This window comes from Aphanomyces invadans, assembly GCF_000520115.1.
Source record: "Aphanomyces invadans strain NJM9701 unplaced genomic scaffold supercont1.1, whole genome shotgun sequence".
Taxonomy (NCBI): domain Eukaryota; phylum Oomycota; class Saprolegniomycetes; order Saprolegniales; family Verrucalvaceae; genus Aphanomyces; species Aphanomyces invadans.
This window is the reverse complement of record NW_008580146.1, coordinates 978,996-989,929: the sequence shown is the minus strand read 5'-3', so window position 1 is coordinate 989,929 and position 10,934 is coordinate 978,996. Positions and strand designations below refer to the sequence as shown.

Below are 10,934 nucleotides of genomic sequence, written 5' to 3'. Positions count from 1 at the left end.
TTTTTAACGAGGCGAAAAATTCGCTATTTTAGCAGAACTGAAACCCTTCCTTCCCAAATTGTCGTAACTGCTTCCTAGATTGCTTCACAGTGGCCGAGGGTCGCCACAGTTCGATGTCGGTCGGTGCCCGCAAAGCGCGCTTAAGACATCAGCGGCAGGCCTGACGTCAAGAAGATTTGAATATGGACGCAATCTTCATCTGCTTGGTGCACGGCGACATGGCCGAGCACGAACCCCGCGCCATCGACTGGACATGTCGTCGCTTCACGCCAACACATCAAGCGCATATTGATATGTTGTGTTTATCGACACGAGAAGGTGTTTTCACTGATGCGCCAATTTGGTTTGTTGGATTTGTACGGCATGGCCGAGAGTTGCAACGGATGGCTCACGGCAACTCGAGGCACTTCGTAGTCCACGTGCAACGCGTTGATCGAATGGGCCAATGCCGCGGCGTCCGCAGGTTGTGGACCGACACGCACGGGGGACATTAACCGAGGCGACGGCCTTCGATGGGTCGTAGTTGCTACAGCGACGATTGAGCCATGGCCACTGCATTCCACGGTGGGGCGAGTGTTGGGTTTCGTGACGTCTTCCGGCGGGGTTGGGCCAGGTCGTGCGGGCAGAGACGGCTTTATCCGTGCCCAAAAGGATCGGGCCATAGCTGGTGGCTTGGATGGCTCGACAGGTAGTAAACCAGTCAAAGGGGTAGTGACAGAATGGCGACCCCCTTTAGTCGCCACTGACGGCACTTGGAACTTGGTGGTCGTACGTCGTCGAGGCGGCGGGGGTTTCTGGAGCTGCAGCGGATTTGAGTTTTTGTGTTTTGTTTTGAAATAACCATGCACGCGCTTCTGGTACCGGTCAGGCATGGGCTCTCCTTTGCCCGGCACGATGTGGCGCTTGCCGTAGTGGGGCGTCTCGGGAATGGATGCGTCGACTTCGACGAACAAACCATCGCGCAACTCGGACGGCTGGACTTTATTCTCGGTTTGGAACAAGCTCTGGAGTAGTGCTTGAACGTCGACTGTGCCGTCCAAAGCGTTCATGTACGGCTGGAGAAGCCCGTGCGTCTGTTCTTCGGTGAGGGCAATGCCGAGCGTATTGCGAACACTTTGGCGAAAGTCCAGTGCGCACATGGGCGCATTGGCGCCACTGTGGAGCAACTTGAACGCGCTCCGCAACCGATCGATGCACTTGGGAATGCGTTGCTGCAACTTGCACGAAATGTCGCGGCGGATGTCGTCGACGGAGCGTCGGCAGTTGTCTGCGTCTTGGAACGTTCGACTGCCGAGGAAGGCCCTGCGGTCGGCTTCTCGCATTGCTTCGAACTGGGCGTCGCTGCGCTCGACGCTCTTTTCGACCCACGACTGGACGTTCGGGTCGTAGTCCTGCGGCAACACGCGGTCGATAAACTCGTACAGCTCGATCGTGCCGTTTCCGTCTCGGTCGTACTTGCGAAAGAGGGCCGTCATGTCATCGTCACTCACATCGAGTGCCAACGTGACCTTGACGGCGTGTCGAAACGATGCAAAGTCGATTCCTACGGACGACGTGACGGAGCTGCCGTCGAAGGAGGGCTGTACCTTTGCCCCGATTCACTTCCAAAAGACGGTACGCTTGCTGGTACACAAACTTGCCGTCGTGGAGCTTGGTGCGCTCGAGGATCTTCTCCCGCAGTAAGGTTTCGACATGCGCCAGGCCCCACTTTGGCTTGGTGGGGCTCACGCCCAGTGTCGGCCATGGCTCCGAGTCGCCGTCGTTCGCCATGGGGATCGAAGATGATGAGTCCGACTTGACGGGGGCCCACGGAACCGACGTGTGTGAGTGCGCCCCCTTGTACGTCGTTTCTGCAATCCAGCGGCCCCAAAACTGTTGTGTCGACGGGCTAATTTTAGTGCCTCCAAAAATACCCACGACGTCGTCGTTCCTCGACGGCTAACATGACAACGGATTCGAGATGACGGAAGTAGTTGGCGCTTATCGAGAGCTATACGACAAACGTCTTGTTGTTGAGCGCCATCAGGATACCGGGGTTCTCAAACAGGAAGAATCGGAACTCGGGCTTCTTGACCATAAACAGGACGCCGTCCGTCTTGGCCACGAGCTCCGATCCAAAATTGCAGTCGTCTTTGTGAAATAGCGCATCAACGTTGCCGACGAACGCGCCCTTCTGCAACACTGTGTGAATGCACTCGGGAGACTCTTTGCTCAGCGCGTCGATGGGCAGCACCCGCTACACCACCATCATGACGCTCGACGCATGCACACCTTGTAGGCGGGAAAACACCAGTACTTACATTGATCGAGCCTTTTCGCTTTCGCGGAGGTGGTGCGCGACCTACGTCGGTGGTGGGGTCGTCATTACACGTGCCGTCGACGGGGAGCGCGGGATGCGTTGTCCAAGTCTTGAGGACAAATTCGCCGCTGGCAATCCACACGGCAATGTCGCACGCCTCGTCGCGGTGCCACACGGCGTAGTGTTGGCGCACTTCCCACTTGGATATGATGAGCTCGAGTTGTGTGCGCTGCATTTCGGTGAGCTTTTGGAAGAACGAGTTGTCGCCGATGGTGTCCCAGGCAAAGTTGTGCCGGGTGTCGATCAGCTTTTGCATCCGTTCAAACACGGCCGTGCCGCGGAGGAACCAGTTGAAGTCGGCAGCGTTGAACTGGAGCAGCGACAGCGTCGAGCTCGCAATGACAGTGCACCCTGCCTTGGAGTGGGGCGACAGGAGGTACTGCAGGTCAAAGTAGTTGCCGGCAACATACTTTTTCGACCGCGGGACATTGGTCAGTCGTTTCCGAGTCGACCCGGACGGCAACGCGGACGAGGACGCGGCGTGGTCGTGGGAAAAGATGCACTGCGCTTCGCCCGCAATGACAATGTAAAACTTGTCGGCGGCCTCGCCGGACCTTTCGACGGTATCCCCTTTCGAAAATGTCACCCGTTGGGCCATCTACGCGCATCTCCATCACGCACGACAACAACGCAGTCGACATCGTCTACCTGAATGACTTCATAGGCGTCGTTGAGGGTCAAATCGCCAAAGATGTCGATCTTTCGAATGAGGTCCAGCACTTCCATCGTCGACGCGCTCTCTGGCAAGTCGGTCGGGACGATGATCGTATTCTGCACGCCTTCTGGCGCGGGGCGGAGGCCCGAGTCGACCGGGATATCTTTGGCAGCCGTGTGGACGACATACATGCGTGATCGAATGTCTTTGTCTAGCGCCATCAAGGTTTTCATCGGTGTATGGATCGGTGGAACCCCGGCTTCGTGCAAAATCACGTCGCAGTCCCAAGGAAATGCCAACAGTTCATTGCAACTACGTCATGCCATGCGTCGATGAGACCTGGGCGATGGCGGTGACATAAATTGTACCGACTGTCCGACAGCACCCCTTCGTCTCGCAATGCTCGAATCCGCTCGACATCATTGAGATGGTCCCCCGAGAACACAATGCGCTTGGAACCGTACGTGACTTCGAACCCGACGCACGGGATCGAATGCAACGAGTAAAAAAAGCGAAAAGTCGCGCCGCGGATGTTGGTTGGGTCGTTGATGCGGACCCGTCGAAACGTGAGCACGCGCTTGAGGAACGATTCGTCGAACCCTGACAGCGCAGCATATTTGCGCAGGAACGAGTGATAAATGGTGCTGGTCGTGATGAGCGACACCCGCCCTTCTTGCAAGATCTACGGAAACAACAATTGGACTGACGTCGTATCTGTCGACGAACCTTTTGAAACGTTCCTGCGTCGTGGTCGGCGTGGCAGTGCGTGACAATGACGCCATCGATCATGTGCGGTGGGATGTTGTTCGCGATGAGGATCGAGCTCGAAAACGGAGGTGGGTCAATCATGATGCCTCTTCGATTGATCCATAGAACGTAGCCCGACGTGCGCCCGGTCGGATCAAACCCGTGCGAGTTTCCCAGCACCGTGACGCCATACACCGGTGGGTAGAATGCTTCGTCGTGGATTTGGGCTGGAGGGGCCGCGGGCAGTCGGACAAAGTCCTCGATGCACGCGGTGCCGTTGGTCGTGTGGTCAGTGACGACGAATTCGCCGTTGAGTTTTTGGATCGTGACTTTGTGGTCTCCCGCCGTGAGGGTCGCGACGTTTTGAGCATTGAAGTGCGTAAACTTGAGCAGCATGTCAAGTGTGATGAGGGTGTTGCCAAACTTGCGAAAGTAACCGAGTTCGGCGGGGAGGTCGGGGTATGTCGACGTCGGCGCGGTCGCTGGAAAGTCGTGCTGGATGTCGATTTGTTGGGGACCAAACAGCGTTTCTTGAAACACTCGGCGGATGCGGTCCTCGACTTCTTGCGACGCCACGATCAAGTTGACGCTCTGCCGCTTGAAAAAAAAGTTGCAGTACGCGGGGAACTCGAACTCGGCCACGTTCACGCCCATATTGCTGCCCAGTGTTTTGGTAAATGGCTCGGACGGAACGACAAAATACATGGGGACAGGGAGCCCCATCGCCATCGAATCCTTGATTGTTTCGGGCGGAATGCCGTATTGGACAGGGCCAATCGACGTCGAGACAATGCAGCCCCCCCGTGGAAGGAACGTCACTTTCAGGGGCTCTGGTCGGGTCGCGTCGGATGACATGGGCGACGGAACGACCGCACCACGGCGTGTGGGGTCTCGTGCGGTAGTTGATTTTGCGAACGGTCGCAACTGCCAGGCCGCCGTTACGCGAATGTGCGACATACACGAACCAACGATACCCTCCGGATGAGAATTCTAACCCAATCAAATCCTCGCATACCTCAACCCACCAATCAAATGGCGCTCTTGGCGACCTGTTTGTGTGTTGGTATGCGACACAAACGATCTGGGACAAGACTTTTTCAGAATGAATAAAAAAATATTTTGTCGAGCAGTAAACAGTACAGGTTGTGCGTACTACTTCGAAGTAGTAATTTCTAGAGAAAATTCTATCAAATATTTATACATGAGTAATCTTACGCAATATCTGAAATCAATGTACGAAATCACAATATCATAGCTCCAGTATTCAATATGATCAACTCGACGCATCTTGTCGCCGCCACGATGAGGTCCTGGAGACAGAGCGACATGCTGGAAAGAAGGCTATCAAGGCAATGGAGGCAATACCGCAGGTTGGAGGACGCGCACTCTCGCCATGAGGGGTACAGATGACTTGATAGGCTCGTGTACCAAAGATTGCAGGAGAAGTGGGGGGATGGCTCTCTACCCCGTTCATCTCTTCACCACGACCCTATCATGCCCAGTAGAGTCATGATCATGATGGTTTCAGTGTTGCGTCATCGTTGATACGTGGCTTTCGTGCTTGTTTGACAGCAGCCCTTGGACCTGGTTCGTCGCGGTGTGAATATCCCGATGAAGCAACGATGCTCATCGACAACAGTTGGTGGGTTGGGCGATTCAAACGTGCGGCAAGTTGTTTGCATGGATAAGCCTTGGCACTGGATCGAGAGTATTTGCAGGCTGTTGCAGGACTTGTCTTGGCAGGGTTTGAGGCATGGTTTCTCGACATTGGCAGGGTAGACATGGAGTGTATAACTCCACCATTGTCATTGAGAGCAGGGACGTCATACCCATGCTCGTTGATATCGAGGTCAATCATTGGAATCCCCTGTACGGACAACGAAGGCGTGTTCATTCACGAATTGCTTACCTGTATACTGCTTTCCTTCAGCTTCCAGCCTGTGTTGCATGGTGGCCCATGTAGTACTTTGAAGCAACTTCAGATCGATTGCCTTCTGTCATCCACCACACGGCCATGCCCGATAGCGTTGTTCAAATACGTAGTACCCCATTGTGATGCAATACTCCCATGGCACTAATAATAGCTGGATTGGCGGTGGGAATTCTTGTCACTGTGACGCCGTGAGAAAGCGAATGGGAGCTGGGGGATCCGTCGAAGCTCTTCCAGGCGCGAAGAAACTGCAGTGCTTTGTCGCGATGAAAGCATTCAATCTTCGCCACGCTGCATCCAAGAGTCTGGATCAGCAATTTCAGAACCTACGTCGCCACGACCGAGAGGTATGGCCGGACCAGTCTAACCTTCCAACGTTCTCATGCACATGCATCAGACGGGCGCCGACTTCATGGATTGCGACGAGCTGTGCGGATATTTGCAGATTCCCTTGCCACGCAAGGAAGCCCTTGTCCGATTGTTCAATGTCCAAGCAGTACTTTGCACCGCTTGCACCCGCCCACGCAATCGAGTTGATTCAAACGTAGGATAATCGTGTGGGATATGCCGACTTTGTGAGATTCGTCGAGTACACGACGCCATTGCACGCGCCACCTGTACGTCCGAGGTCAAAACATCGTCTGGAGTTGTGACACTTGTCCATAGAGATTGGAACCTCCGACGCCATCCACTTTTGAAAACGTGAGTTGACCTCAACGCCGCCATACCTTCGACTTCTCGACACTGCTTCCATGATTTCGCGTGTTGCTCATGTATATCCCCAAGGACATGTTGCCCCAACCAAGCAAGAACCAGAGGTCTCCGCCCAAAGAGAACCAACTGGCACTCTTGACCACCCTTACCAAGCAGCAAGCGACTGGTGGGGCGCCCGTGCTCACGCCAGGGCTGTGGAAAAAGCGCGAAATTACCATCCAAGAGCGGATTGTCGAGTACACGAAGATCGACGACCAAGGCAATCCACAGCATCTCATTGAAAAGGAAAAGCACCAACACGAGGTAAACTCTGCTGCGCTCTCGAGCCTCATGTGGATCTCGGCAGATCATTCACATGGAGTCGACGACGGGCGAGTTCGCCCACCGCGAGATCACGTACTTCGAGCAGTCGGAAGAGCTCAACAAGGAAATTGTCCACCTTGACAGCGGTAAGGAAGAGTTCGTCCACTTGAAGTCCAAGGACGACGAGATTTCGCATTTCGAGTCGTCGATGCCACAGTCTCGCCAGCCAGAAGCGTGTGAGCAGTCGCCGCCGTCACCAACCATCAAAAGAGACTCGAGTCAATGTCCGATGGAGCCCGAGACACACGATTACCAATGACACACGCCGATTTTTTAAGATTACTCGGGCTGTTGCTTGGAGCTGCCAAACGAAATCACGTTGCAGATATAGTCTTGGAACTCTTGGCAGGTCAGTCCTTCACGGGATATGATTTTCAGGGGCGCCACAGAGAGAGGAACCTTGGGAGAAAATTCGGTGAGGGGATCTCCAGTGGCCCCTGGCGACAGCGACAGCTCAACTCGAAATCTCTTCGGATCCATGTTGTGGTACCCTCCTACGACTTCGTCAGAAGTGGCGATTTGGTTCTCATAAATTGCTCAGCTCACCGCGCTCGAACACTCGAACAACAATATGGGTCATGTAGCACAGCTCTGGGATTTCTTCAATCATTTTCACAGCTTCCCGACTAACGGGGGCTTCTTCTTCGTGGCCGGTAACGCTGTGGCGAAGCACATTGAGTAGTGTGTGCAAATGGGACTCGCTAGTAAAGTATAGTCGGGTGCGAACCGATCGATGCGCTGACTTGATGCGGTGATCGGTCGTAGCAAAAGTTGGATTCAGGCGATGGGTGATATTGAAGCCACGGGCCAGATCCAAATCGTCGCGGACTTTCTTCAGCAGCGATCGACACATGTTGGTGCCAATGTGAAGCTTTTCATGAACATCAATCCCATACTCCTGGAATCGACAGCGTCGTTTACAACAATTAGTATTATAAAAGAAAGGAATACCTGGGGAACGAGGGCATGGGCAAGGGAAGCCGAAATATTAAGCAGTTCCCGAATTCCACTCAAGTACAAGTGGGCGTTGTGCATTGCGTCGTATCGAATGCAGTCATGGATATCTGGGATCTTGGACAGATCGTACGTGTTTTGCTTCTTGGAATAGAAGTCGCGATATAGCTTGGCCCATCGCTCGCGCATCATCTCCAACGTTTCACGACCGCAAGGTTCCCGCTTCTTCGAATGCGAGTGGTTCTGTTTTGGGCTGTGGGTCTTGTTCGCCATGTGTTCAGCCGGTTTCTTTGGCCGTGCCCCCGCAGAACTGACGGTGGCACGGTTTTCAATTGCTGCCCCGACTGGTTCCAACTCCAAACACGACACAACGCTCGTTTCCGATCCCTGACGCTCCAACTGTGGTGGCTTGTACGCCCACGCGGATTGTTCCCGTTCAAACTCTGTCGCAGTGATCACGTTTTCGGCCTTTTCGGTCGCTTCGTTGTCGAGAAGCTTCGTCAGTTGCTCCTTCAACGAATTAAGCAATTTGTGCATGCGCTCCATCTTCTTCATGGGCTGTTCGACCACGTCAAGCGCCGCTGCCACACTACGCACCAGTCGGGACGACGAGTTTGTCCGCAAGTGACCACAGTCATCTCCTCGATGCAGAATGTTGTGCAGTCGTTCTTTGACGGCCAGGATCATCTCTTGGGCCGATGAACCCGACTGGTCCAACATGGAATCGGCATCTTTCGACTTGAGCACTAGACTCACCAAGATCGGGACTATGTCGCCCTCAAGCTCCAGCAAACCCTTGGCAAATGAAGCCGCCGTCTTTTGAACGCGACCTTCGTCGCTCGTGTAAATTTTCAAATCATGGCGGTAAGTCGAGTGGAGGCGCAAGAGTCCACCGTCCCCACCAGGGTACATAATCTGACGGAAGTGCTGGCCCAAAGTTTCGGCTTGCTGGATGCCAGAATGAGTCAAGTCTCCACCCCACTTGACAATCACAAGCAACTGCGTCACTCGACTTTCCTGAACATCAGAGGAGTAAGACCGCAATAACATTCCAACACTACGTTTTACCTTGCGGGGGGAATAATCGTCGAGATCTTTGGCATCATCATCTAATGTCCGATTATTATGTGTATTTCTGACCAAGTCCAACGTACCGATTGACTTGACGTTATCGTCATTGCTCCATGCGCGAGGCTTCATCTGAACTTTTCGGTTGATGCCGCAGAGCTGCCACCGCTCGAGCACGTCACGCAGCGTGCAAATGCCTTTGAGTTGGTCTTTCTCAAGTTCGTTCGAGTCGTCGTCGTCGCCATTGAGTTTGCGCTGTCGGTCTTCGTAAATGTCGATCATTTGCTTGCTCACGGCCAAGAGTTCTTCCAAGTCCTTGATCGCTTTGATCTTTAAGTCCTTTTTCTTGCCCTGGCCCACGCGGTCTTCGTAAAACGTGAGAAACTTTCGGTGGGTCACAAGCATCTTCATCTTTTGCTTAGGGGTCCGGTCTCCATGTCGAATCACTGCAAGAACACACCGAAGCTCTTCTTCCTGGCCATCGTTTTCCAGTGGATCGTGATACCCGGACGATTTCCGCTCCGAATGAACATCCGTCTATTTGAAACACAGTTGTTAGCCTTTCCAATTTACAATTCGTTCCATCAACATACCTCGTCGTTCTCGGCACCATTGCTCCCGTCGCCCACGTCGAGCAACGACATGGACGAGCTATTGACCAAAATGCGATCTTGGGGCGAATGCATGCTTTCATACGGATCGGCAAACCCAGCAAGTGCGCGCTCAAGAAACTGACGGAGCAGCACAGAGCAGTCATCGTAGTATTTGGGCGAATTCTTGACGAAACTCCACCCGTTCACGTCGCACACGTATGACTCGTTGCCAACACGGAGGATGTCAAAGCCGCAAACAGTCTGGCCGAACGCGCGTACCACCTTGTATGCAATCTCCTTTTCGTGTGTTGACAGGATCACAGGGTATCGGATCTCCTTTCCCACGGCATCCCGCATCACCTTGCCGTCCAGTACGGGTGACTTGCGCGCTTCCGCGTGAGCGTAATTGGGACCGACTGTGTACACCTTGACGTCCGTGCCTTGCGTAGATATGAACTCTTCGTAGATGTACGACTGCCCTGGCTCTCGACGCACGTTGATCACGTTCGGGTGGAACTCGGACGACCGGTTGCCGATCTTGCGGAACAAGTGCTTACACCCACCGCCGGCATTTGTCGGGTAGTAAATGTAAATGTTGTGGTTTTCGCCGTTCACGGGTTTCTCAACAAATGGCTTGTGTATGCGCACTCCATCCAGCTCGACGTAATCTTCGCTCTCGATGAAGTTTCCCTCTTCACGACCATTATCGCGATCGACGAAAATATGACTATATGGCGTGATGACACATGGTGAGAAAGTTGAAGCATGAAATGCAAAAGTACCGGGGGGTCGGGATGTCATGATCTTCCAACACGCGGTAGACGTCACGCCGGTCCATGAGAAGATACTGCTTGGACAAATCGTTGACAACAATCGGTTGTCGTAGTTCAACATATTCCATTGCCTACCAGAGATTCAATGCCAGTAAAGACAACAAAGCACGCCACGGGAGACAGGCGCGACGATGGCATACCTTTTCTAATGGAAACCCAGTGGAGAAGAACGCGATCAAGGCGTCACAAAGCGGCCAATCTTCAACGGGGTGGTTGAGAATCAAGTCGTCCCCAAACAGGACAATCGTGAAGGTATGTTTTGGCAACCGCGACAAGATTTCCGACATTGGCTTGGAGTTCGCCTTTTTGTCCATCGCACATACGCCGATCACAAAGCGCGACCCTTGCGTGGACATGGCTTCCGGACCAATGTTTCCAGGGAAGTTGAACATGCCACTTCCACGTTGTTCTCCTCCAGACGCTTGTGATCCATCGATACTCTCGCGGCGGTCCTCGCGAGCAATCTGCGCGCCCATCTCGAAATTGTGGTTGAACCTGGGAAACCGTTCCCGAATAATGGACGTCCGAGACACCAACCCACCATTTAATTACACTTGGTGTTTGTATTCTTCGTGATTTCTATTTCATACGGTGACGTTAAGTTGATATTTTATACAATAATCAAGTATAAATCTCGTACCCCATGGCCTCGCCCTGTTTCTTACGTGTCCTCTACCTGACGATGGGATACAATGAGGAATCCGCGGTGTCGCGAAGA

At 53.5% G+C, this 10,934-nt stretch overlaps 5 protein-coding genes across 6 annotated transcripts; 1 reads left to right on the top strand and 4 right to left on the bottom strand.

Annotated features, from left to right (window-relative positions):
• Nucleotides 1-31: 31 nt before the first annotated feature.
• Nucleotides 32-1,864, bottom strand: H310_00277 (hypothetical protein). The gene is made up of 2 exons (XM_008862987.1): nt 1,587-1,864; nt 32-1,543 (listed from the first exon to the last, which is right to left on the bottom strand). The coding sequence occupies exons 1-2, from the start codon at nt 1,768-1,770 to the stop codon at nt 303-305; spliced, it is 1,425 nt and encodes a 474-aa protein (XP_008861209.1). The 5' UTR covers nt 1,771-1,864; the 3' UTR covers nt 32-302.
• Nucleotides 1,865-1,954: 90 nt separating this feature from the next.
• Nucleotides 1,955-4,698, bottom strand: H310_00276 (hypothetical protein). Its single transcript, XM_008862986.1, has 5 exons — nt 3,741-4,698; nt 3,383-3,696; nt 3,008-3,326; nt 2,301-2,957; nt 1,955-2,236 (listed from the first exon to the last, which is right to left on the bottom strand). The coding sequence occupies exons 1-5, from the start codon at nt 4,614-4,616 to the stop codon at nt 1,991-1,993; spliced, it is 2,412 nt and encodes an 803-aa protein (XP_008861208.1). The 5' UTR covers nt 4,617-4,698; the 3' UTR covers nt 1,955-1,990.
• A 304-nt stretch (nt 4,699-5,002) lies between these two features.
• On the bottom strand, nt 5,003-5,823 carry H310_00275 (hypothetical protein). Its single transcript, XM_008862985.1, has 2 exons — nt 5,127-5,823; nt 5,003-5,071 (listed from the first exon to the last, which is right to left on the bottom strand). The coding sequence occupies exon 1, from the start codon at nt 5,653-5,655 to the stop codon at nt 5,275-5,277; it is 381 nt and encodes a 126-aa protein (XP_008861207.1). The 5' UTR covers nt 5,656-5,823; the 3' UTR covers nt 5,003-5,071; nt 5,127-5,274.
• Nucleotides 5,824-5,894: 71 nt separating this feature from the next.
• H310_00274 (hypothetical protein) lies at nt 5,895-7,027 on the top strand (the record flags this gene model as incomplete). The annotated part of the gene is made up of 6 exons (XM_008862984.1): nt 5,895-6,038; nt 6,089-6,187; nt 6,240-6,308; nt 6,358-6,393; nt 6,478-6,708; nt 6,752-7,027. The coding sequence occupies 6 exons, from the start codon at nt 5,895-5,897 to the stop codon at nt 7,025-7,027; spliced, it is 855 nt and encodes a 284-aa protein (XP_008861206.1).
• H310_00273 lies at nt 6,391-10,720 on the bottom strand. 2 transcript variants are annotated; one of them, XM_008862982.1, is made up of 8 exons: nt 10,357-10,720; nt 10,166-10,287; nt 9,384-10,110; nt 8,877-9,327; nt 8,791-8,831; nt 7,720-8,739; nt 7,315-7,666; nt 6,391-7,262 (listed from the first exon to the last, which is right to left on the bottom strand). In XM_008862982.1, exons 1-8 carry the CDS (start codon nt 10,690-10,692, stop codon nt 7,048-7,050), a joined length of 3,264 nt encoding a protein of 1,087 aa, XP_008861204.1. In that variant the 5' UTR covers nt 10,693-10,720; the 3' UTR covers nt 6,391-7,047. The 2 variants fall into 2 exon arrangements, with proteins under 2 accessions (XP_008861204.1, XP_008861205.1); XM_008862983.1 differs by lacking the exon at nt 6,391-7,262 and having other exon boundaries at nt 7,264-7,666.
• Between the last annotated feature and the right edge of the window lie 214 nt (nt 10,721-10,934).